Genomic DNA, 27441 nt, shown 5'->3' on the forward strand with positions numbered 1-27441 from the left:
TACTCAGACTGCTGGGGGTACTTTTATTCCAATGCAAGCATTATTTTTTGTCAAAAAAGTTGAAGGCAAATGTGGGGAAACTGAGTCTCTTGGAAAAATGCAAAATGGTTTGTTATAAATTAAAACTTCGTCTGCTGCCAATCTTCAGCTCTTCAGACATCTGATTGTCTAAGTGACATACCCCTGACCATTATCCCACACAAAACTTTGAAAATTGTCCAAGGAATCATCGTTCACAGAGATCTTATGCTCCAAACAGGCAAGGAACTCTGGACTGATATGTGGCATGCACCTATAATATGCTTAAGATGTTTACGCTTTGGGCATATGTCATCCTGCTGCATGACGGACCCAAAATTTGGCGCGATGAGTGATCACTCCTTGAAGGTAGTCCTTATGAAAATCTACCTTTCTGTGGAAAGTGCCCAGTACATAAACCTTCAAGTCTGCCAGTTTTCTCAGTTTCTTTCTGTTATCTCTCTCTCTCTCTCTCTCTCTCTCTCTCTCTTTTAAGGAGACAAAAAGCACCCATACAGCCTTCTCCAAAACAGATCTCCCATCACCCACCTCTCTTGTGGTTCTCACGGTTCCTTCTTCGGGAACCGTGTCCTGCACCCAACTGGAGAAGCGTTCTTCTTTGACATCTCTTGGTGACAGGGCTGTTTTTTGGGATCCATCTCCCTGACAACACCTGGACCAGAGGCCTGACACCAAACAATAGCTGAAGGAGCCACGGCCTGAGAGTCCCAGATCTGGCTGCTCTTCAGCTCTCCCTGCAGCACCCAATGCAGATATTCCCTTGAAAGAACCTTGTCCATCAAAGGTTGCAGAGGAGGAGGAGGAGGAGGAGGAGAATTGGCACAAGGCTCCTCCATTGTCCCCAGAGGTGCCAGATTCCCCCACGCTGTCGGATTCTGAGCTGGTGTTTTTGGATGTGGTTCCATCTTCACTGGTGACAGGCAGTGATCCTGCCGTGTGACTGGTGCTCCTGGCCCCTTCTTGCCTAACCTGGTTAGTCATGTGATCATTCAGTGTAATTTTAATGGATACTGTTGACACCTGCCGATACAACATCACCTTATTTCCTCTTCTTCTGTGATTTGCATTGCTCTCCAAGAAATGCACTTCACTGATGACCATTCTCCATCGTTGTCGGGCATTCTGTCGTAACCATGCTGGTCTCGAGAGAGCTTCTGGAGAGGTCTACACTTTAGTTCATATAGATGTCATCAGTGAATGGGTTCCTCTTCGTACCTCATTTGAGGCAACAGTGGCGCATGTGTGAATGACCTCAGCAATCATCATGTGCAATGTGCAACATTTATGTATCACCAGGCAGGCCACTTACGTTGAATTGGCCACAGCCCCCCCCCCCCCCCCTTTTTTTTTTCAATAACTACCGTCCCCTGTTTGGGGGTAACATTTCCCTTGGTAATGGCCTTTTAATTGACCGGCCTCTCACAGACCTGATCTGTGCCTCCTTAATGATGGTTCTCCTACTCACTCCTGTGCCATCCATGGCACCTTTTCAGCTGTCGATCTAACAGTCTCTTCCCCTAATATTATGACTCCGCTATACTGGTTGTTGCGTGATGACATTTTTGCCAGTGACCACTTTTCAGTGATGTGACATTTCCTTGCCACTGACTGACTACCATTTTCAGCACTTCACAGAGCCATTTGGTGTTGGCCTTTGTATACCTCTGCTGCTACATTTGATTCCTCTCTGTCAGATTGTGTTGATGAGGTTGTGCAAGGTGTCTCAGGTACAGTCATCCACACCACTGGAACTGCTATTTCACTTTCTATGGGTATCCCCCTCATCCTGGCCCCCGGCCATTCCTCGGCCAGTACTGTAAAGTCATTGAGACATTGCAATAGCTATGATGAGCCCTGCAGTGATTCAGACATCCTTCGCAGACCAAGCTAATCACTTTAAGTGACTTTGTGCTTAGGTTTGCTATCTACTCAAACACAGTAAGAAGAAATGCTGGGAGCATTATGTCTCCTCATTCAGTTCAGTCACATGATCTGGCATCTGAATGTTCCTGAAAGGCAACAACTTAGGGCCTCAGCTGTCTTTGGCTCCAAGATGCCTTCCCCTCACATTGGTGAGATAGTGTAGATATACCAATCCTTAAGCCCAGTGAGAACACAATGTCTCTCGACAGTTGCTAACTGATTAGCCTGACCAACATACTTCGTAAGCTGCTTGAAAAGATGGTTGCCCACAATTATTCTGGTTTCTCAAATGGTCCTTTTGTCCCCCTATCAGTGTGGTTTCTGAGAGGGACGATCAACTGACCATCTGCTTAGGAGTGGGATGGCAGTCTGACAGGCTTTTTCTAAATGCCAGCACCTTTTCACAGTCTGTTTTGACCAGCAAAGTCCTATGATACCATTAGGCATCACCACATTTTACTTACCATTTAATGACTGGAGCTTTTGCAGTCCCCTACCAACTTTCATTCATTAGTTTCTATCCCACTGGCTGACCATCAATGGGCTAGTGACCTCTTGTCAGGCTGCTGGTCATCCCTGTGTTGCAAGTCAATGATTTTTGGTTTTTGTATAGCACCCACTCGATAACCTCTGCTCAATGCCGGTCATGCACTCCTGCCATTGTACAGTGGTCCATCCTAACCCAGAACTCTTCTTAGGTATGCTGCAAAATGGACATTATTGCACAATCCCATTTCTTGGGCCTCCTTTTTGATAAAAATTTGGTCTTGGCTATCCCATATTTGTCACCTGAAGAAGCAGCTGCATGTGGAAGCTTAATGCTCTCATGCTTTCTTGCCTACACGTCTTGATGTGCAGATCGTACTACTCTTGTCCATATTTACTGTGCCCTGGTTTTGTCCCAAGTGGACTAATGTTGCCAGGTTTATGGCTTGGCAGCTCCTTCAGCTCTGAGACTGTTAGACCCAGTCCACCATTGTGACATGTCTGTTGGGTCTTTTGGACCGATCCTGCAGACAGTCTCATTGCTGAAGTGGGGATCATTCCTCATCAGATACAATGGTACCAGCTCCTAGTTTCTTATGCAATTGACATGTGACAGTTCCCTGATCATCTCATGTATCCCATTCTCTTTACACACAAGGCATGTCATCCTGATTCCCACTGTCAGGTGGGATTACTGGTTGGAAAGCACCTTGCCTCCCTCTGCTAAAATCTCCATCTCTCCTCCCTGGACTGTGCTCGCCTTGTTTTCTCATGCACTCCCCCTTGGATGGTGACCAGGCCATGAATTAGGACCAGTATAGGTCCTAGTCTCTGTTGGTCCCCATGACCTTTCAGTGTCTGTCGCGTAGTTCTTCAAGAATTCCAGGATGCTGTCATCTTTTACAATGATGGCTCTAAAACTGTGAATTATACGGGCTATGCTTTTACATCTTCTGTCGATATGGAATGCCATTCACTGCCAGGAACGTATAGTGTGTACAGCAGAGCTAACAGCCATTAGCAGAGCCCTCTATTTTATTAAAGGGGCTTATCTGTCCCGGTTTTTTAATATGTAGTGACTTAGCGAGCACTCTCCAGGTGCTTGACTGATGCTATTTCTGTCACCCTTTGGTCTCCAATATTCATGACCTTCTTGCTGACCTTCATTGTCTTTCACTGGATCCCAAGTCTTGTGGGTGTTTTGGGGAATGAACTGGCTGACTGTTCGGCTAGAGGAGCACTTACTCACTTCCCATTTGCCGTACCAACACCAGGTGTGGCTTTGTGGGTGCACACGAGATCTGTGCTCACTCGAAAAGTGGAAAGACACCTGGTGGGCTACTGCCCATCTAATAATCTCTGCGTAATCAAGGTGGTGCTCTTCCTTCTCCTTCTCCCAGGGGGAATTCACAGTCCTATGTTATCTCTGCATTGGTGACACCAGATTAACGCAGAGATATATTTTGTGTAATGAGCAGCATCCACATTGTGCATTGTGGTTGTGTGTGCCCTTGACCTGCTTCTGTTTTCTTTATAATTCCTCCCCCCTCCCCCCCCCCCCCTGCCCTTCACCCCTCCCCCACCCCTCAGTTTTTAGGATTTAATCTATTTCCGGAGCAGGGGCAGGGTGGTTGGGGATGGGCTGTCTCCCACTGTATGGTAGGTCTGGAGGATCCTTAACCCTACCTCCTTGACCAGGCTTCTCTCTTATCCCTCTATTACTCAGTTTTAATGACTTTTAGCTTCAGTTTGCCTATTTTCTGCCATGCCCAATTTTCTGTTCTGGGTGTTGCACCTTGCTGAATAGTGTGTGCTCTTGACTGTAATGGATGAAGGGTGGGACATCTGTGGACAGGACATTTCGTGTTGCATGCAGAGCCCTGAGGATGCCCATCAGCTGACTTCCATATTTCGTTCATCTTGCTTTTATTATTGATGGTACAAAAGATATACATGACATTTTTTAGCCTTCTCTGTCTTGCTGTTTGAATCTCACAACTAGACCAGAAAATTTTTTCAGTGAACATCTCTTCTTCGGGATGCAGTGCTCTTGGATCAGAGGATTGGTGACCCTGTGGGCCATCCCCGCCCCCTCCTCCAATCAACCAACCAACCAAAACTTCTACACACTGCAGGGGCTTACATGTTCGCACAAGTTCTGTGTGTGTGAAGCTGTGAGCAAGCTGTATATGTAAAGCACGTGTTACGGTGCTACCGGGAGGGGGGTTATTGTGTGTACTTCATCACTCGGGAAATAAGTTCTGTTCAACATGTTTGTCATTTGGCTTGCCCTGTGGATGGTGGGACACTGTATGGTCAGTTTGGTTCACAGTTTGCCTACAGGTAACCACACAGTTGAGTTAAATCCGTGGTGTTCAATCTGCAAGTTCTCTTTTTTAGCTATCTGACCTCTATAGGTCTGCCAATTTCTGACTGAGATGAAGGTTGACAACACGTGGCAATTTTAATTTAAATATTTGTTTATTGAAAGGTATGTTTATAAATCACACTTGACATCTGATGTTGCCCCGAATGGACATACAACAGCATCTGTATCTATCGTAGCATTGACCTGAAAAACTGCTCTGAATTCTTATTGAGTGGAAAGTATACACAGTGCGAGTGAATTTAATCAGAGTTGTGAACAAGTGCGAGTTCACAAAAATTTGATGAATTTAACTTTCAGTTCTTGCTCCATTTCGCAAACCCATATAATTTTTGAAGTTTGCTCAAGCACCAGTGGCATAGAAATAAAGTTACAGTAAGCAGTGGTTATTTATGTTAGTGATAAAGTTAAAAGTCCATAACTATTCTGCACATGAAAAAAATATTCTGAATATTGTCAAATTTCTTTAAAGCCTCTTGGGACCTTAACTTTTTCTTGCAGGAGTCGTGCAAAATGTTGTTCTCCCAAAACATTAACTTTTCTAATCTTTCCACCGTCCTAAATTCCAAGTTTCTCTGCAAATCAACACAGGCTACATATACTTCTGCACATGAAATATTATTGGCCCTTTCGTATAGGGCTCTCTTATTCCATTGTTTCAGGGGAATGCTCTTGGTTGTTCAGTGGTTTTCCCTGATGGGGTTTTTAAAGTGCGTCTCCCAGAACAATTTACAAATTATGATGCGGAGTTATATGGCATTCTAATGGCACTAGAGAAGGTTCACAGACATCACCGTATGAGTTTTCATGTCTGTTCCGACTCTCTTAGTGCACTGCAAGCGCTTTGCCAAATGTATCCGGTAGACCCGCTGATTCAGCTCATCCATGACTGCTTACAGCGGCTCCAACACCGTGGCAAGAAGGTGATCTTTTGCCGGGTACCTGGCCATGTTGGGATACAGGGTAACAACATGGGTGATAAAGCTGCCAAGGAAGCATGTTGGGATGGTGCTGTCCATCAATGTCCCATCCTGTTGCATGCCGTTATCTCATTTTCTGACAGATGCGTCAGTGGGAGACTGAATAGCTGCAGGTGTCGGACATCAAACTGCGGTCACTCAAACCGACCACAAAAGCTTGATGGACTTCGTGTCAGCCTCGCCGCTGGAAGGAGGTTTTGCTTACCAGACTGTGCATTGGGCATAGCCTTTTCACACATAGCTTCCTCCTCCGGGGGGAGAATCCACCTTTCTGTGAAGTTTGCGGCGTGCCACTTTCAGTTCAGCATATTGTGGCTACGTGTGTCCTTATACTGCTAATAGGGCAGCCCTTGGTCTAGCTGGAGATCTGCCCACTGTCCTAGCAGATACCAATACCAGTGTTAACAGAGTGGTGAAATTTTGTGACCTGTCAGGTCTCATCCCTAAACTAGTGGGGTAGGGCGGCAGACTTTAGTATGTTATAAACTACTCTGCATGTGGGGACAGCCTTCATCCCCACCCATGAGATTTCCTGTTGTTGTTTCATCAGGGCGCTTGATGACCGTGATGTCGAGTGCCCCCTCAACCCAACTCTTCATCATCATCATCATCATCATCATCATCCTCATCGGGGTATTGGCTGTGAGTAATCCGTGGTTAATATAAGACGATCTGATAATTTCTCTTACTCTACTTTAGTGTTGTTGATCATGCCAGTTTTCATTGTGTTTTTTAGCCTTTATCATTTCTTTCTATTACAGAACTCCCTTCCTCTTACCCCTTACCCCCCTCCGAAACCCCGCTTACCACCACAACCACTCTTTGGTGAGTATGGGGTAGCTATCACAGGATCTCAGACTTTGCAGTACTACTTCCTCTTTCTGTGCTGCAAACCCCTACACTTTGACTATCTTATATCTCCTCTGATTTCCCCTCAGATGGTCCTTTTGGTACAGACCTGCTGGACTTTGCTATCTTCACCTTAGTGATTATATGGTCGTCATTATAGGGTTTGGCCTGCCATCTTTTCCAAATTTTACTGAAGTGCTTGTCATGCAGGGAAGGTTGCCCACTGTGATGTATACTCCACCTCTGTGCCTTTCTACCCTGGCACCCTTCCATCTTGTTGTCATAGTACATCCAAAACCCAACATGGTAGCCATCCCGTTCTGGGGATCATCAAATACCTGCACAATGGCAGCCCCCTGACCATGCAAGAAGTGTAATATCGTTGCCTGCACTGCACACTGTCCGTCTATGCCATGGATTATTTTCCCATCATGGCTGGGGCATGGGACTCACGGAAACTGATTAATGACCAGGTAGCCCTTGCTGTGGCTGGGTGGTGCCCATGGGGAGAGCCCCCTTTCAGAGTGGATGGCACCATTGCAGATAGTGCGCACATGAAGTGACTTAAACTTTCTCCTGCTGCTGGTTACATCGACGCAGCAGTCTTCAAATGGAAAGGGCTCATATGATGCAACAAAGTATGATCCCAACACGTTCCCTTCCCTGGCCATGCCATAGGAGTAATGCAGAACTAGATGACAAGGAGTAAAATCCTCTCCCCATTTCCTGGTATGTAACTGGACCAGTGGAACACCTTTTTGGCCAGAGAGCCTTTATTTTTTGTGGGGCCTGTTGAAGACAAATATGGGGAAATTGCAGCCATCTCTAAGATGAAGCTAGAGGTTCCCTCCTGATAAAAATGTCATCTCCTGCCCAGTCACAGGCGCTGCTCCCGCGTGAAAGGTTGGGTAACATTACTGTGACTGCCATTCCCCGCAAGAGTCTCAGTGTGATCCAGGACATCACCTGCGATCTTCTTTTGCAATCTGACGAGGAGCTGCTGGCCTACTTAGAGCAATGTGGTGTACACTTCATCTGGCAAGTCAATAGGAGAACAAGGGAGCGCCTGGCCACAGTTCATGCAGCTCCCGCTGTTAGAGGTTGGAGTCGGGCATGGGTGCCTGTATTGTCCTTAGCATAAGTTAGTTTAAGTTAGATTAAGTAGTGTATAAGCCTAGGGGCCAATGACCTCAGTAGTGCGGTCCTATAGGAACTTTACCACCATCACCACCACCAGAACAAGGGAAAACCAAGTTGCTCCCGGGGCCTTCACTTTGGCTTTCGAGGGTGGTACTTTGCTTGAGTAGGTCAAGGTGTTGGTCTATTGGTGTGACATGAAACACAAAGTTTCTTCTTCTATGAGATGCTTTAGGTTTAGGAAGTGTGGACATATGTCTCCCCATTACACCTCTAATCGTGTCTGCATGGATTGTGGCCATGCTGCATGTGAACTTTCCTTGTGCCCCTGTGCCCATCTGTGTAAACTGCTGCAAGCTCCACTCTCTCTGCTCAACAGATGGCTCCATTTTTAAGCACGACAGGAAAATCCAATTGTATAAGACCCTGGACAGGCTCACATATCAAGAGGCTAGAAAGAAGTATGAGCATATTAATCCCATACAAATGACAAAATTTTACACTACAGCTGCAACATCATCGCCTTCTCTCTCTACTGTGCCTTCCGATGTTGCACCTCTTAAAATGGGTCCTCCGAGCCATTTGCTGATACCTGCCCCACCCCGTCCCCCCCTCGACTGTTGAGGTCCCTTCTGGTGCTTCCACTACACCTACTTCGGGAGCATTGGTCCTCACATGCTGGGGTCACTGGTCCCCACCCCAAGCTGGAGGCCCCTCATCCTCCTCTGGCTTCTCTAGCAAGGAAAAGTCCCTTGGGACTCGTCTTTACATGGTTCCTGCTGGTCCCCAGCCAGACAGCACCCGGTGGCTGAAGTGACAACAGGCTGCTGGCAGCAGATTTATCATTCTTCCTCCGTCTCTGAAACCATTTCAGGGACATGGCAGCACATGACCCAGGGTCATAACTTGCCCTCCTGTTCCCGTGTAGTCGCTTCAGGGCCCACAGTATTCACACAGTCTGATCCTCCAGTGGAATTGTAACAGGTTTTCCCACCACCTGGCTGAGCTACAGTAGCTTTTAAGCACTTACCCTGCATTCTGTATTGTAGTCCAGTTAATGTTGTTTCCAGCAATTCGAACTCTTGCCCTTCATGGCTACTGAGGTTATGTTAAGAAACATAGATTATGAGAGGGTATCAGGTGGAGTTTGTATGTGCTGGACTCCGTATACAGTGATCTTGTGCCTCGTGATACATCTTTGAAGGCTGTGATAGACCAGGTAAGGACACATAATGATTTTACCATCTGTAATGTTTATCTCCCTCCAGATTTTACCATCTATAACATTTATCTTCTGATGATGTCATGTCCCAGAATGTACTGCCTCCATTGCTCTCTCACCTCCCTTCAATTTTCCACTCTTGGGTGACTTCAACACCCATAACCCTTTGTGGGGTGGTACAGTGATCAGTTGCCTCTTGAACTCTGGTGTCTCCCTAAACTTCAGTGTAGAACACAAAACTTAATAGGCCATTGATCTCTCCTTGTGCAGTCCAGTGATCAGTTCCCGATCTTCCTATCCCTCCCTTAGCATTGCTCTCCTGGATGCGTCCCCAGATGGGTTCTCTGTAATGGTGCTGACTGGGATGGGTTCACCTCTTGTTGTCATCCTTAGTTCCCCATCGCAAGGTAGTATTGATGTGTCTGTTCAGCAAACAATGGCAGCCATTCTTTTAGCAGCAAAGTAAGCCAGACCCTCTTCCTTGGGATCCCCCTATCAGATGATGCTGGTGGACCCCTTGGGCCCTGCGGCCATTAGATATTGTAGGAGGGCTCTCCAACGCCATAAGCAGCACCCTTCGCAGGAGCACCCCATTCCTTTAAATGGGTATATCCCCGCATCCACTACCTCATAAAACTATGAAAGCAAGCGTCCTGAAAAAAATATGTTTCCACTGTTGGACCACATACCTCTCCATCACAGGTATGGGCAAAAATTAGATTGCTCTACAGCTTCGACTCCGTCAGGTACATCAAGTATTTCCTTAGATGTTGCTATTTATACTGATCCAGATGGTGTGAACATTATTACTGCACATTTGCATCTGACAACTACCAACCCATCTTTTGGCTCATTGAATAGTGGGCGGAACCAATGCATTTATCTTTTACTACCTGCAATATGTCATATAATACTCCATTCAGTGAATGGGAACTCCTCAGTGCCCTAGCGCTTTCCCGGATATGGCCCGAGGGCCAGCCCGCATCCACATCCAGATGTTAAAACATCTCTCAGTGGATTGTCAGTGTCACACCCTTGCCTCCTTTAGCTGGGTCTGGGACAAGGGTCAGTCCCCGTCTCAGTGGAATGAAAGCGCAGTAGTTCTGGCACTGAAACTAGGTAAGAACCCCACTGTAGATAGACAGTGATCATCCAACCAGCCTTACTGTTGTTCTCTGTAAGTCGCTTGAATGCATGGTGAACAAGGGGCTGTATTGGCTCCTCGAGTCTTGGGGCCTTTTGGTTGCATATCAGGATGGTTTTCGCAAAGGCCGCTCTGTTGCTGATGATTTGGGTCACCTGGAGTCCACCATCCAGACGGCCCTTTACTCATCATCAGCACGTATTTGTTGTCTTTTCCGATGTACAGAAGGCTTATGACATGACAGGGCATCACCACATCCTTACTACATTACATGGTGGGGTCTCTGGGGTCCACACCCGATTTTTGTCAAGAACATCCTGTTGCACTGTATGCTCCATATTCAGATGGGTGCTTCGTTCAGTACCCCCCGTGTCCAAGAGAATGAGGTTCCTCAGGGCTCTGTACAGAGCGTCACCCTCTTTTTTTTGGTAGCCATCAGCTGTATAGTGGCAGTTGTAAGGTCTTTGGTATCGCCCTCCGAATATGCTGATGGTTTTTGATTTTGTTGTTGCTCATTCGTATGGTTGTTGCTGAGCATCGCCTACAGGGCACTGAGCATCTCCTACAGGGCACCGTACAAAAGGCGCATTCATGAGCTCTCACCCATGGCTTTGGGTTTTCAGCTGCCAAGATTCGTGTTATGCACTTCTGTCACAGCCGTACTGCCCACCCACACCTAGAGCTTTACCTAAACCATCAATTACTTCTTGTAATTTGACGTTTTGCTTTTTGGGACAAGTCTTAGATTCCTAGCTGACATGGCTTCACCACCTTTGCCAAGTTAAACGAAAGTGCTGGCAACTCCTCAATATACTTCGCTTCCTCAGTAACACTAGCTGGGGAACAGATCACTCTACCCTTTTGTAGCTCCACATAGCCCTGATTCTTTCCCGTCTTTATTATAAGATTCTTGCATATTGTTCAGCATCACCCTCAGCATTGTGGATACTGGACCTTATTCATCATTGCAGTAGCAGACTTGGGATAGGAGCCTTTCGAACTAACCCTGTGAACAGCTTACTAGTTGAGGCTGGAGTCCCTCCATTACCTAACAGGCACCAACAATAGCTGCTGCATTACACTATGTGCCTTCCCTGAATATCCTAACTACTGTGTCCTTTTCCGTGGAAGGGAGCTCCGCCTCCCATAACAGCGACCCAGAACTGGGTTTACAACTGCTGCGCACCTCCAGTGTTTCTGCTCGAATCTGAAACCACCTCGACTGTCGTCTCTGGTCATGAAGAAATCACATCTGCCACATGGCTTGTGCCCTGACCTTGGATTTGTCTCAAAGACTCCTTTGGTCCAAAAGATTCCATTGACTCCACTATTTTTCACCACCTGTTCTTGGTTATCCTTGACATGTATCCGGGTTCAGAAGTGGTATTAACCAATGGCTTAACAGCCGACAGACAAATAGGTTTGGCATGTACATGTGTACGGTGCAGTGAACTCAACCCTTTACCAGATGTCTGCAGTATCTTCACTGTTGAATTGTGGCCATTACGCTAGTCGTTAGCCATGTTCATTCTTGCACTGGCAAGAGTATCCTAATCTGTAATGGCACCCTTAGCAACCTTCAGGCTATACACCAGTGCTACTGTCCTAACCCAATGGATATGGCTATCCGGGATCTTGTCTCTGATCTCCTTCTAGCTAGACAACCAGTCATTTTCGTTTGGACCCCGGTCATGTTGGATTTTTGGAAATGAACAAGCTGACCCATTGGTTAAGCTGGCCACCAAGATTCCAATTCTGGAAATTGGGGTCCCAGAACCAGACCTTGCCATACACTGCTGGAAGTATGGAAATCAGAATGGTCTGCCCTGATTCCCCCAAACAAACTGAAGACAATTAACGAGACCACGACCTTGTGGCAGTCTTCTCTGCATGCTTCTCACAGAGTGAGAAGTGGGGATTTACCCGTACAACCATTTCATGAGTGTATCATGAACATCAGGATTCTGATAAAACATCAAATCTCCGACATCACTGCGGCCAGAAAAAGATCCTGCAGAAATGGGACCTAAGACGACTGAAGAGGTTTGTTCAACATGACAGATGTACAGCCCTTCAGCAAATTGCTGCAGATGCTGAGCCATTAACAGTCAGCATGTGAACTATTCAACGAAACGCCATCTATATGGGCTTTTGGAGCTGACTGCACAACACAAAGCATTATGCCTCGCCTGGGCCCATCAGCACTGACACTGGACTGTTGATGACTGGAAACATGACTGGAAATGAGTCTCTTTTCAAATTGTATCAAGCAGATGGACTGTAAGAGTATGGAGACAACTTCATGAATCCATGGACCCTGCATGTCAGCAGGGGAATGTTCAAGCTGAGGCTCTGTAATGGTGTGGGGTGGCGTGCAGTTGGAGTGATATGGGACCTCTGTTACGTCTAGATACGACTCTGACAGGTGACACGTATGTAAGATCCGTCTGATCACCTGCATCCATTCATATCCATTGTGCATTCTGACGAACTGGGGCAATTGCTGCAGGACCATGTGACACCCCAAACACCCAGAATTGCTACAGAGTGGCTCCAGGAATACTCTTCTGAGCCCCCTGCAGGTTCGGGGGTAAGAATAGGCCCGCGGTATTCCTGCCTGTCGTAAGAGGCAACTAAAAGGAGTCTCAAATGTTTCGGCCTTTATGTGATGGTCCCCTGTTGGGTTTGACCTCCATATCTCAAAATTCTTCCAAAGACCTTTCGCCAGCTTATTGATAGTTGCATTGCAGTACTGCCCGCTCTCCATCTCTTGGGCATGGGTACCTTCCTGCGTGCATTTTCTGCCATGCAGTGTGCAGTGCTGCTTTCTGCACTGACGACAAACATGGACTACTTGTCACCTAATGTCCAGCACGGTAGCCAGTCCGTTGTGGTGGGACCGCCATGTACTCTGTTGGTTGTAGCCCCCTTGCAACACAGGGATCGCTCTGGTGAGGCCTGCGCCATTAACTCCCCACGTATGCCAAGGAGTAGATGCCTATCTCCCTGGGGCATTGGGATTCCCGGCAATGGCCATCCTGCCAGGTGGCCCTTGCTGAGGCTGGGTGGTGCCGTGGGGAGGGCCCTTGGTCAGAGTGGGTGGCATGAGGGCGGATGACCCGCAATGAAGCGTGGTACATCATCTCTCGCTGGTGGCCAGCTGCCAGCAGTCTCTAAGTGTTCTTGGGCTCAATTTAACGCTCAGAAATATGATCCGAAAACGTTCCCCTCCCTGGCCACACCGTGGGAGGAGCATAAGTCTCAGGATGGCAGTGACGGTTATTCGCCCTGGTTCCTAGTTTGTACGAGAGCTGATGGGGAGTCTTTCATGTCCCCAAAGCCTCAGTTCTTCGTAGAGCATTTAGAGGACAAGTTTGGGGAGGTGGAGGGCTTGTCCAAAATGCGCTCTGGGTCAGTTTTGATAAATATGGCATTCTCTGTCCAGTCACAAAGGTTACGTGCTTGTGACAAGTTGGGGGATGTTAACATTACCATCACACGACATAAGAGTTACATATGGTCCAGGGTATTATTTTCCGTAGGGACTTACTTTTGCAGTCTGATGACGAGCTGCGCACCAACTTAGAGTGTCGAGGTGTTCATTTTGTCCGGCACATTCATCGGGGTCTGAAGGATAATCAGGTTGCTACCGGTGCCTTCATTTTGGCTTCGAGGGTGATACATTACCGGAGAAGGTCAAGGTGATGGTCTACCAGTGTGATGTCAAGCCCTATATCCCTCCCCTGATGCAGTGCTTCAAGTGCTGGAAGTTTGGCCATATGTCTTCCCGCTGTACTTCCAGCCTCACATGTTGAGATTATGGACGCCTATCAAATCCCAATACTTCGTGTGCCCCACCTCCCATCTGTGTCAACTGTGGAGAGCATAATTCGCCTTGCTCGCCAGACTGCAGGATCTTAAAGAAAGAGCGAAAAATCATGGAATATAAGACCCTGGACCGACTGACCTATACTGAGGCTAAGAGGAAATATGACCGACTACATCCTGTGAGAATGACATCTTCATATGCCGCTGCTACAACAACCATGCTAGCCCCATCAGTTCAGCAAATTCCAGTCGGATCGCCGAGCCGTATAACTCCACATGGCCCCTTGCCCGTGGGGGGCACTACCCACCCAGTTGCTCCTGTGCCACCTACCTCAGAAGCAAACCCCCCCCCCCCCCCCCCCCCCCCCAACCCATTGGGGACGTCTGTCCCCACTTCTAAGCTGGAGAAGCGTCCAACTTCTTCGGCTACTCTCGCTCGCAAGGGGTCCTTTGGGTCCCTCCCTTCCCAGGTTTCCACAAGCGAGAAGGATGACGCCCGACAGTGGCATAAGTGCCCACAAGCAGCTGGTTGTAGGGCTTCGCAATTCTCCTCTGTCCCGGAGACTGAATCGGCGAAGCCCTCCCAGCTGGTGAAACCCAAGGTGCAGCGAGAGAAGCCCAAGAGGGTGACCTTTAAGGCCAAAGAACCTGCGGTGGCACCCACCCCACTGCACCATTTGAGTTCTGCGTCTGAGGGTGAGGTGAAGATCCTGGCGTCCACTGAGGACCTCGATCTCGCCGGTCCCTCAGACACCATGGATAGCACTTGCACAGGCACTCAATCAATGGCAGCAGGTGACCCAGTGGCGTAATCTGCCTCCCCAGTCCCTTCACGCTTTTCTCAGCTAAGGACAATATCCTCCAGTAGAACTGCAGCGGTTTCTTCCACCATCTTGCTGAGCTCCGACAACTTCTCAGCCTTCACCCTTTCCTCTGCATTGCTCTTCAAGATACTTGGTTTCCGGCAATGTGAACCCCCGCCCTCCGTGGCTATCGGGGTTATTATAGGAACCGGGCAGCTTATGAAGGGGTATCTGGTGGCACCTGCATCTACATCCTTCACTTCCTTCATAGTGAGTCTGTCCCTCTACAAACACCTTTAGAGGCTGTCGCTGTTCGGGTGTGGATGCCACAGGCTGTTACTGTCTGCAGTCTGTATCTTCCACCGGATGGTGATGTCCCGCAGCATGTCCTGGCTGCGCTGATAGCCCAATTGCCACCCCCTTTTCTGTTACTCGGCGACTTCAACACCCATGACCCTCTGTGGGGTGGATCAGTGGCAACAGGCCGAGGTGCCACTGTTGAGCATGTATTGGCACAGCTCAACCTTTCCCTTTGAAATGATGGTGCCTTCACACATTTCAGTGTGGCACATGGCACATACTCAGCAACTGACCTTTCGATTTACAGCCCTAGCCTCTTACCATCTGTCCAATGGAGGGTGCACAATGACTTGTGCAGTAGTGACCACTTTCCAATATTTCTGTCACTGCCACAGCGCCACTCTTCTGGGCGCACCTGCAGATGGGCTATGAATAAGTCTGACTGGGACTTGTTCTCCTATGTTGTCGCTATTGAGCCTCTTTCCAATGACGCCATTGATGCAGTGGTTCACTCCGCCACCACCGGCATCATTACTGCCACAGAATCTGCTATTCCCTGTTCTTCTGGGTCCTCTCGGCGGAGCACTGTGCCTTGGTGGTCACCTGAGATCGCTGAGGCGATTAGAGATCGCAGGCGGGCACTCCAGCGTCACAAGCGGCATCCCTCATTAGAACACCTCATCGCCTTTAAACGGCTCTGTGCGCGGGCCCGCTGCCTCATTCGCCAACACAAGCAGGAGTGCTGAGAAAGGTATGTCTCCACCATTGGCCTCTGTACCTCTCCATCACAGGTATGGGCCAAGATTCAGCGACTCTATGGCTATTGGACCCCCGTCAGTGTCCCTGAGCTTTCACTGAATGGAGCAGTTTGTACTGACCCAGACACAACTTCCAACATCTTAGCAGAGCATTTTGCTCGGAGTTCCGCTTCTGCAAATTACCCACTGGCCTTCCGCTCCATTAAAGAGCAGTTGGAACGTCGGAGCCTTTCATTTCACATGTGCCATCCTGAATCCAACAATGTTCCATTCAGTGAATGGGAATTCCAAAGTGCCCTAGCCGCTTGCCCTGATACAGCTCCCGGGCCAGATCGCATCCACTGTCAGATGCTCAAACACCTCTCAGTGGACTGCGAGCGACGCCTCCTCGACCTTTACAACCGTATCTGGGTTGAGGGTGAGTTCCCGTCGCAATGGCGGGAAATCATCGTCATCCCCATTTTGAAACCTGGAAAGAACCCTCTGGAGGTGGACAGCTACTGCCCCATTAGCCTCACCAACGTTCTTTGCAAGTTGCTCGAACGCATGGTGAGCTGGCAGTTGAGTTGGGTGCTCAAGTCTTGGGGCCTTCTGACTCCGTCTCAGGTTGGGTTCCGTAAGAGCTGCTGTACCGCCGATAATCTGGTGAGCCTGGAGTCTGCCATCCGTACGGCCTTTGCCCGCCGTCAGCACCTCGTCGCTGTCTTTTTTGACATGGCGACATCACATCATCACATCCTCTCTAAGCTTCATGGTTGGGGTCTTCGGGGTCCGCTGCAGATTTTCATACGAAATTTTCTGTCGCATCGTGGCCTCCCATAGTTCCCCCTGAGTTCAGGAGAACGGGGTACCACAAGGATCTGTCTTAAGTGTCTGGGTGTTTTTAATTGCAATTAATGGGCTTGCTGCGGCGGTGGGAACGTCTGTCTCGGAGTCCTTGTATGCTGATGACTTCTGCCTCTGCTATAGCTCCATTGGCATTGTAGCTGCTGAACGTCAGCTGCAGGGCGCTATCCGCAAGGCGCAGTCTTGGGCTGTAGTGCATGGCTTCCAGTTTTCGTCTGCCAAGACCTGTGTTATGCATTTCTGCTGCCGACGCACAGTTCACCCTGAGCCACGGCTTTATGTTAACGGCGAACCTCTTGCTTTGGTGGAGACACATCGGTTGGGCTCCCTCATATTCGGCAGTTTAAACAGATGTGTTGGCGGCATCTTAATGCTCTGCGACGCTTGAGCCACACCAGCTGGGGAGCTGACCGATCTACCCTCTTACGGCTCTACCAGGCATTAATTCAGTCCTGTCTGGTTTATGGGAGCCTGGCTTATGGTTCACCAACCCCTTCTGTGTTGCAGGCGCTGGACCCTGTCCTTCATCCTTCACAGCAGGATCCGACTTGCCATTGGAACTTTCCTTGCCAGCCCTGTCAACAGCTTACTTGTGGAGGCAAGCGTTCCTCCACTGCGGTTACGGCGCCAATGTTTACTGGCCGCTTATGCTACACATGTTTATAACTTGCCCGGGCATCCTAATTATCGTCTCCTGTTCCCTCAGACGGTCGTCCATCTCCCAGAATGTTGGCCCCGGTCGGGTTGTATGATTGCGGTCCGCGTCAGAGAGCTTCTCTCCGGGCTTGGGGTTTTCCCTCTTCCACCTCCTTTCTGGGCCCTGTCCATGCCTTCGGCTCGAATTGGCACAGGGCCCGAAGGATTCGGTCCCTCCTGAGGCCTTCCGCTGCCGCTTTGTTTCCATCCTTGCCACATATCAGGGCTCTGGCGTTGTTTATACTGACGGTTCGATGGTTGCTGGTTGTGTCGGTTATGCTCTCACTCAAGGGGACCATTATGAACAATACTCATTGCCGGGTGGCTGCAGCGTTTGCACTGCTGAGCTGGTCGCCATATTTCGTGCGCTAGAGTGTATCCGCTCCTGCTCAGGTGAGTCCTTCATTATCTGTAGCGACTCCCTGAGCGGTTTACGAGCTATCGAGCAATGTTTCCCTCACTCTTGTCTGGTGATGGCTGTCCAGGAGTCCCTTCATACTCTTGCCCATTGTGGTCACTTTGTGGTCTTTGTGTGGACCCTAGGCCATGTTGGGATACTGGGCAACGAACATGTTGACCGCCTGGCCAAACAGGCCACCAGTAAATCATCTCTGGAGATTGGTCTCCCGGAGACTGATTTGCGAGCTGTCTTATGCCGCAAAGTTTTCGAACTTTGGAACACTGAATGGCACAACCTGACCACACCAAACAAACTCCGCATTGGCCACACCCGCTTGACACACAGCTATTTACTGCGCCATGAGGACCCGCCTCTATGTCGGTGCGGGTCGGCTTTGACGGTGGTCCACCTATTGTTGGCCTGTCCCCTTTTAACTACACTCAGGCACATGTTTGCACTGCCTGATACGCTCCCTGCACTTTTAACAGATGACACTGCCATGACAAGCTTAGTTTTTTTTATTCGTGCAGGGGGCTTTTATCACTTGATCTAAGTGTTTGTCTTTATTTTGTGTCGAGTCTGGCCTTTGGCCTACGATTTTAGACTGAGTTTTTTAGTGTGTTTCTTGGTGGTTGGCTTTTCCTTTTTTGTCTCTATGGTCGGCCAACCACAGTCACACTCTGTGTGATTTTAATTCCTTTTGTCTGGTCTCTGTTTGAGTCTTTCTTGTCCTGTGTCGTCTCTTGTCGTCTCCATTGTTTGTTTTTATTCTTTGTGGGTGTTTGAAGGTTTGGAACAAGGGACTGATGGCCCTAGCAGTCTGGTCCCTTCAATCCCACAAACCAACCAACTCTTCTGACTTTTAAACTCTTCTGCTGGCTACCAAACTTCCCAGACAAAAACACTATTGAGCATATCTGGTATGCCTTGCAGCCTTTTGTTGAGAAGAGATCTCCACGCCTTGCACTCTTAAAGGGAGGTGGAACGCCCTATCCCGAAAATGTTAAATTTAGTGATTTGGCTTCCCTGTATTTCAGGAACCACTATAGCCATTGACATGAAACTTTTACAGGGCATTAAACTGTGTGTTCTGAATCTACTGAACTACACTAATTGCATTTCAGCCTCTGCTTTCAGAAATACAAGTTTTTAATTACACATTTAAAATTTTGTGTACTTTTTTGTACGTTATTCTAAATAATTTTTATTATACATAACATTATGTTCTTCTTTTAGTTCAGTAGACACAGGATATGTATGCTATTACTTCCTGAAAATTTGAATAATCTGCTCAAAGTGGTTTCCGAGATTGAAGGAAAAATGCAACAGAAAATGTAAATTTTCAGGAACAGCTTCTAAAGCTTCAAAAGACAATAACTCACTTAATATATGCTTAATCTTTAATTTTTTTGTCACGCAGAAGCACCCTGCACCATACTGTATATCATTCTCTTGATCTTTTTCCAAGTTTTTTCTTCTTTCTGGACTCCTTAGTGACCAACTGTGTTGCATACTCTGCTTTATCAATGCGAACCTTGTCCCTTCATTCAAGTTCTCTGATGCAGTTTACTCTAGGATTACGTCCCATATGCTGTAGCACTTTCACCCTACCGGTTGCCATCATTAAAAGCAATAACAGCATCACTGACTCCCCATTTTAGTGTCTTCATTCCAACAAAAACATTTTTTGGTAAGCGAGTCCATATAAGATTATTGAATGACTCATTGGGATTTTGAGTCTGACCACACAGTCACTTCTTCAGTAATTCAGGATTATTTGCCAGGTGTCTGTAAATAGGTTTTATGATATCCATGACTGCTGCTGGGATGGAATGTTTATGGCTGTATGAACTGCCTGAGTACTGGGTGTTGCGGTAATTGCACCATGAATCGGGTCCAGGAGGGCAAAGGTGGTGTACTGGTTTTTCATCAGTTGACGGTCTGTGGAAGAAGGAAGCCCATCTGTCTGCTTCATTTTCAACATATCTTCTGTATTGTTTCTAATGGCCATCCCATAATACTGCTGTAGTTCATCAATCATTTTGTCTGTCAGCCTGGTTTTACCATCAGACAGTTTCTTGTTTCTCAAATCTGGTGCCCATCCTCTTCTGGACACAGCCAACACATTCCAGTTTTGTGATAATCTTCTCACCATAAGGCTGAGTGGCTACTATACTGTCACATGCTTTTGAGTCTCCATCACCTAAGAACTTAGTGTAAGACACTCCCCTTTCGTTGACTGATCGACTAAAAATTTCAACAGCGGCAGAGGCCTCCATACCACCACTTGTCCCTTCTTAATTTCTGTCACAGATATGCCCTTCTTCATTCCCTGACTTACACTTATAACAATGTTTGGTTAAAATCTGGGAATCTACTACCTTTCCAGTATCCACACTGGTCACCGTAGCAACAGAATTCTTAGAACTGTAGCTACGCTTCGGTCAAGTGCCATCAAAAGCTACTGGTATGTCAGTCATATCATCATTTATTTCAACAGCTTTGTTTGAAGCACCCTTCTCTGACTCACACGCAACAGATTCCACAGCAGCTCCAATAAATCCTGCATACTTGTCGATTTTACAAGGTGGGCGTGGCATATTCATACACGGCATACATTGTTTCTACTGCAGTGTGTCCTTTGCCAATGGCTCTCAGTCCATAAAACCGCCTAACGTACTATAATAAATGATTATCTGTACACTTATCAGAATTCCAAAATTAATGAGTATATTTACAACTGGCACAATTAATGATGAGTTTCCTGGCTAGTCCATTTGACACCTTGCTGTCTACATGTAAACAAACTGGCCCTCCACATATTTTATAACACACTCATTCACCTAACACCATTGTTAGTATATGTAAATGTATTAGAATGTAACCTAACCTACCATTTACATCACTTTCGCCTTGAGAAAACTGTGTATCACGTTTTATTTTAATCTTCGAAACACTAATGGGTGTTTCTCTAGATACTGATGAGTTTGCCTGTATGTCATTGTCTGTAACTTCTCACACCACATGTTGAACACAATGTTTCCCTTTATTCAAAAATTTATTTCCGTGAAACTCACATTTCTTAAAAACACTTCGTTTTGCTGTCTTACTTTTCTTTTTGAGAGATTTACCAATCTATTCGTCACTTTTCCTCAGAAAAACATTAGCACTTCGACATACAATGCCTGTTCATACTATGAAATGATACGTTACTGTTTTTGACAGTGCTACCAATACAAATACGTAATTTAACTTGTGTAACACAGCAATCCACAGCCTTATATATAAAAAATTACCGATTTTCTTAGATCTTGAAGTAATGCATGTAAAAATTTTAACATTTCAACTGGTGTAGATTATATTTAAAAAAAATAAAATAAAATACTTTCCATGAGAGTTTATAAGTGATATATAATTATTTTACTTGGAAAATTGCAAATTTTATAAGGAGAGAAAAATCCAGAAATGTGAAAAAAAGATCTTTTCCGTTCTAACTCTCCATAATGGATTAATGGACAGCCCTGGGATTCATGGTGTCAGTTCTCTCCAGAACGATGTCAGACATTAGTCGAGTCCATGCCACATTGTGTTGCGGCACTTCTGTGTGATTTTGGGGGCCCTACAAAATGTTAGGGAGGTGTACCAGTTCATTTGGCTCTTCAGTGTATAGCAACACTGAAGGATACTCTTTCTACTTCCATTTCTCCATTTCCCAGATGTAGGCATGGTGGCGCACTCGATCTAGGGGGACATAGTTTTGCTTGTCACAAAACAACTGCTGTATTGTAACTAATGTTATTGCTAGACAAAGGTTTAGTTGTTGAATCAACTTTTTTTAAAAACATTGCATTATGCATAACTTGGTCCTTATTTACTGTACAGTTATGGACTTAAAATACAAAATAAAAATTGTAATTTGTTTTACAGAACACACAGAGTTCTTTCTTCCTTGGGACTGACACACTTCCTTTGCTACGGAGCACTGTGGGGCCAGATAAGACTGTCCCGCTCGCTGCCATGGGAGTCTGATGTAGAGATGTGCCTCCGCAATGAGGAGCTAGCTAGGAAGGATGAAGTCTTTCTTCTCAGAGCATTCCGGAAGCAAGGCCTACAGTTGGCCTACGATAGTGCGGAAGGGAGGTACACTGTCAAGGATCCACAGTTTGCTGGTGGATCTGTGCAACTTATTGTTTTTGAGGAAGACCACATGGTAAGCCATGTGTATGAAATATGTTTTCCATGCTTGCTTGTTGGAATATTCTTGGATATGAAACTACAGCCTTTTCTCTTCATATATGATATCTATACCTCATGAAGGCATAAACACACTTCATGTATTAGCACCATACATCGTGTTTCAAAACTGAAGCTGTAATAGAACTAATGTTGAAAGCATTTTTATCATAACCATCTGACACAATGGATTTACACATTAAGCTGTGTGTTTGTTCATGCAGGTAATTTTGCTTACTGTTATATGACCTTTGTCTTGGTAGAATGGTCCAAAAAGCTACTAGCTATGAAATTATTGTCACTGTGTACAGGCATTCATAAGTAAAAGAATTTTTTCCCCAAAGCTAACTTCTAACTTCTTGTAACACTGCTAGGATTTGGACAACTTTTCCCAATTCTGCTGCCAAGTTGTTATTCTGTTTCTGAGTTAAGGATCAAACTAAATTATTAAACAAAACAAATTAAAATCAATATTAAATAAACTATAATAACATGCCAAAACTCAGCATCACATTTTTGATATTGTAAATGTACAACTACTGTAGTTCAACTCTTGTAGTTCAGCTATAAGAGCATAAGTAATTTGGAGTCTGTACAAGGGAGATGAACTTGAAAGCAATATTATAGAACTGGAAGAGGATGAAGAGAAGGATGAGATGATCGATTTGATACAGTGAGAAGAATTTGATAGACCTAAGTCGAAGCAAGGCCACAGAAGTAGACAGTATTCCATCAGAACTACTGATAGCCTTGGGAGAGCCAGCCATGACAGAACTTTTCCATCTGGCATGCAAGATGTATGATACAGGTAAAATACACTCAGACTTCAAGAAGAATGTAATAGTTTGAATTGCAAAGAAAGCAGATGTTGACAGGAGTGAATATTGCCAAACTATCAGTTTAATAAGTCATCATTGTAAAATACTAACACAAATTCCTTACAGAAGAATGGAAAAACTGGTAGAGGCCAACTTTGGCGAAGATCAGTTTGGATTCTGGAGAAGTGTAGAACCATGTGAGGCAATACTGACCCTATGACTTATCTAGTAGGTAGGTTAAGAAAAGGCATACCTACATTTATAGCATTTGTAGACTTACAGAAACCTTTTAACGATGTTGACTGAAGTACACTCTTTGGAGCTCTGATGGTAGCAGGAGTAAAACATATGGAGCAAAAGGCTATTTACAACTTACACAGAAACCAGATGGCAGTTACAAGAGTCAAGGGAAATGAAGGCAAGCACTGTTCGGCATAGAATTTACAGTGAAAAACCTAATGACACATGAAAGAGTGAAGGGACCTATATAAAGAAAGCAATAGGGATGCTCAAAACAACAGGATCCAGACTTGTACACCTGCTGGCGAGGGAACCCTTTCTCATTGAAAATCTATGGACAAACCTGATGCTAACCAATACCAGCACTTTGGAAAGTGTAATTAAAACATTGCAGGAAAAAAGGAAGATATACCCCAGAATTTCACAACACAAGCGCCATGATTGACCAAACATGGACAAAAGAAAACTTCGAAATGAGACATGTGATCACCAAAATGGCAGTCCATGGTTTCCATCACCATATTTGCAGCAACATGCCATATCATGAACCAGACACAATGTGTGAGTGTAAGCTGTGTCATCAAATATGCAAATGTTACCATATAGAACTCTGTACCAAAAGGACACAGTCAGTAAGTGACTGCAAATCACAGTATGTAAAATTTCTAATTTCGTGTATTATAATCATTGTACCTTGAACTTGTATGGCTATTTGGCTGCAATAAACTTATTATTAAAGGCAAGCACTGGTTGAGAAGGCAATGGCACAGGGTTGTTGCCTATCCCTGACATTATTCAATCTGTGCATTGAGCAAGCAGTAAAGGAAACCAAAGAAAAGTATAGAGTAAGAATTAAAGTTCAGGAAGAAGAATAAAAGCTTTTAGGTTTGTGAATGACATTGTAGTTCTGTCAGAGATGGTGAAAGACATGGAAGAGCAGTGTTGAATGGAGTGGACCATGTCTTGAAAAGAGGATATAAGATAAATACAAGCAGAAACAAAACAAGGATAATGGCATGTAGTGAAATTAAATCAGATGAGAGAGTTAGATTAGAAAAAGAGAAACTGAAAGTAGTAGATGAGTTTTGTTATTTGAGTAGCAAAATAACTGATGATGGCTGAAGAAGAGACGATATAAAATGCAGACTGGCACTGGCAAGAAAAGTGTTTCTGAAAAAGAGAAAATTGTTAACGTTGAATATAGATATAAGTATTAGGAAGTCTTTCATGAAAATATTTGTATGAAGTGTAGCTCTGTGTGGATGTGAGACATGGACAATAAACAGTTTAGACAAGAAGAGAATAAAAGCTTTTGAGATGTGGTGCTACAGAAGAATGCTGACGATTATATGGGTAGATCACGTAACTAATGAGGAGACAAGAAATTTGTGGCACAACGTGACCAAAAGAAGGGATTGTTTGATAGGACACATTCTGAGACATCAAGGGATCACCACTTTAGTACTGGAGTGAAGTGTGGGGGTATAAAATCCTAGAGGGAGACAAAGAGATGAGTACAGTAAGGAGATTCAGAAGGGTGTCAGCTGCAGTAGTTATTTGTAGTTGAAGAGGTTTGTACAGAATAGTGTAGCATGGAGAGCTGCATCGGACAGGTATTCTGTCTGAAGACCATGACAACAAGTAATTCAGTTTATGTTGCTTAAAGATAAGAACATAAAAATTTTGAACTTTGATCTGTTATTGTTGTTTAAATTTCTTTTCCATTAAACATCATCCTTGGGAGGTGAGGTGGTCATGAGGGGAGTTGTTCACACCAGTATACTGTATTTATCTGTTTATAAGACAAGGTTTTTTTTCCCCAAATCCATCTTTCAAAAAATACGGGGTCATCTTATATTCTCAGATTAAACTATTGCTGCTGAGGTCAACATTTTCACACTGTTTAATATATGACTATGGGGTTCAACCTACATTTACAAATAAAGCTTTGGTCATTGAGATTTCGTAGCAAACAATATCTGTATTCTAATAGGCTCGAGATTCCCCAGTATGCCAAAGCGCTTGATACAGTACCAATCTTGCTCGAATGATCACATGATGTGTGACTTGGGGTGCTAGTGCAAAGGCTAGTCAAGAAACTATGAATTAGGCAGTAAAACAGTCTAATGCTCTGCTTTAAAATCGACAGTTTAGTGAATCATGGGAGGAAATAGCATTAAATTCTATCAACTTAAAAAATTTTGTTGTATTTAAACAGGTTTGCAATAAAAGTTCTTATAGATCTATCGGTACTGTATGCATGAATTTATGCTGCTTTTTAAGTGTAGGTAACATTCAGAGGTGAAAACATTGTCCCTCAAAGTCCATTGCTTGATTCTGAACCACAGTCAATATTTTATTTGGTTCTGAGAAACTGTAATGATTTTCCATGTGGGTCACAAATGAGAAATCTGGTCGCTGTTCATGTGTCAGGATAATGGGAAAAACATTACCAACCTTACTACAGGATGGTGACATTCAGATGAAACGAGAAAGAAAATTAATCCAGAATTCACTGCTCTTTTTTTTTAACAGGCAGCAATTTTTTGCAGGAATAAATTATGGCAGAAAAAACCCATTTTGGAGATAGTAGAGACATATGTCACTAGATTGCAGGACGAGCAAAAGATTGAGAATTGTACTGAATCGTGGTTGATTGCTTCTGTTATTTACATACTAGTTGTTGTTGTTACATATGATCTGCACCCTAAAAGATATTGCCGTCCATGTTTTACTATTGCTCAAGTACAGCACTACAGAATAGTTGGAAGGGGAGCAGTGACACCAGCTTGAGAGAAAAGTTGAATTACGACAAATGTGGGCAATGAGGGTGTTGTGCAGGAAGAAAATTTCGCCGTGCTGCCAAATATGGAATCTACAATGCGTAATGTGGCTTTTTAGGAACATTTATCACATTTAAACTGCATATTGTCAGAATTCATGTGTACTCTGGATTGAATTGACTTTAAAATTGGACAGATGCTTAACAATAGCACGTTTCTTTTTAGCCCTTTTTCCACGTGCCTGTTTTAGCTGTCTCCTATTCTGTCCATAGAGACTGACATATAGTCATTTAACTCCTCTCTGTGTTCGTGTTCTATAGTTTTGACTTGGGTGCGTTTTTTGTGCCCTAAAGCAAAACAAAACAAACAATCTTAAAACCTCCTTTCCAGGCACTGTCCATTTCATTCAACTGCTCTTCCAGGTCCTTTGCTGTCTCTGACAGAATTACATTGTCATCAGCAAACCTCAAAGGTTTTTATTTCTTCTCCATGGGCTTTAATTCCTATTCCAAATTTTTCTTTTGTTTATTTCACTGCTTTCTCAATATACAGATTGAATAACATCGGGGATAGGCTACAACCCTGTCTCACTCCCTTCCCAACCACTGCTTTCCTTTCATGCCCCCCCCCCCCGACTCTTACAACTGTCATCTGGTTTCTGTAAAAATTGTAAATAGCCTTTCGCTCCCTGTATTTGAGCCTTGCCATCTTCAGGATCTGAAAGAGAGTATTCCAATCAACATTGTCAAAAGCTTTCTCTAAGCCTACAAATGCTAGAAACATAGGTTTGCCTTTCCTTAATCTATCTTCTAAGATAAGTCGCATGATCAGTATTGCATCACATGTTCGAACATTTCTGCGGAATCCAAACTGATCTTCCCCATGGTCGGCTTCTACACCAGTTTTTCCATTCATCTGTAAAGAGTTTGTGTTGGTATTTTGCAACTGTGACTATTAAACTGATGGTTTGGTAATTTTCACATCTGTCAACACCTGCTTGCTTTAGGATTGGAATTATTTTTATATATATATATATATATATATATATATATATATATATATATATATATATATAATGGAAGGAAACATTCCACGTGGGAAAAATTATATATAAAAACAAAGATGAGGTGACTTACCGAACAAAAGCGCTGGCAGGTCGATAGACACACAAACAAACACAAACATACACACAAAATTCAAGCTTTCGCAACAAACTGTTGCCTCATCAGGAAAGAGGGAAGGAGAGGGGAAGACGAAAGGAAGTGGGTTTTAAGGGAGAGGGTAAGGAGTCATTCCAATCCCGGGAGCGGAAAGACTTACCTTAGGGGGGAAAAAGGACAGGTATACACTCGCACACACGCACATATCCATCCACACATACAGACGCAAGCAGACATATGTATGCTTGTGTCTGTATGTGTGGATGGATATGTGCGTGTGTGCGAGTGTATACCTGTCCTTTTTTCCCCCTAAGGTAAGTCTTTCCGCTCCCGGGATTGGAATGACTCCTTACCCTCTCCCTTAAAACCCACTTCCTTTCGTCTTCCCCTCTCCTTCCCTCTTTCCTGAT

At 45.1% G+C, this 27441-nt stretch overlaps 1 protein-coding gene across 1 annotated transcript in view; it reads left to right on the forward strand.

Moving 5' to 3' along the window:
* The window catches only part of LOC124711982, a 63809-nt gene that overhangs the window by 19485 nt on the left and 16883 nt on the right, over positions 1 to 27441 (forward strand). Inside the window, exon 3 of the mRNA XM_047242264.1 lies at positions 21725 to 22007. Within this exon, the coding sequence (XP_047098220.1) occupies positions 21725 to 22007 (283 nt within the window). The remainder of the gene's footprint in view (positions 1 to 21724; positions 22008 to 27441) is intronic.

Source organism: Schistocerca piceifrons, chromosome 8 (genome assembly GCF_021461385.2).
Source record: "Schistocerca piceifrons isolate TAMUIC-IGC-003096 chromosome 8, iqSchPice1.1, whole genome shotgun sequence".
Classification (NCBI taxonomy): domain Eukaryota; kingdom Metazoa; phylum Arthropoda; class Insecta; order Orthoptera; family Acrididae; genus Schistocerca; species Schistocerca piceifrons.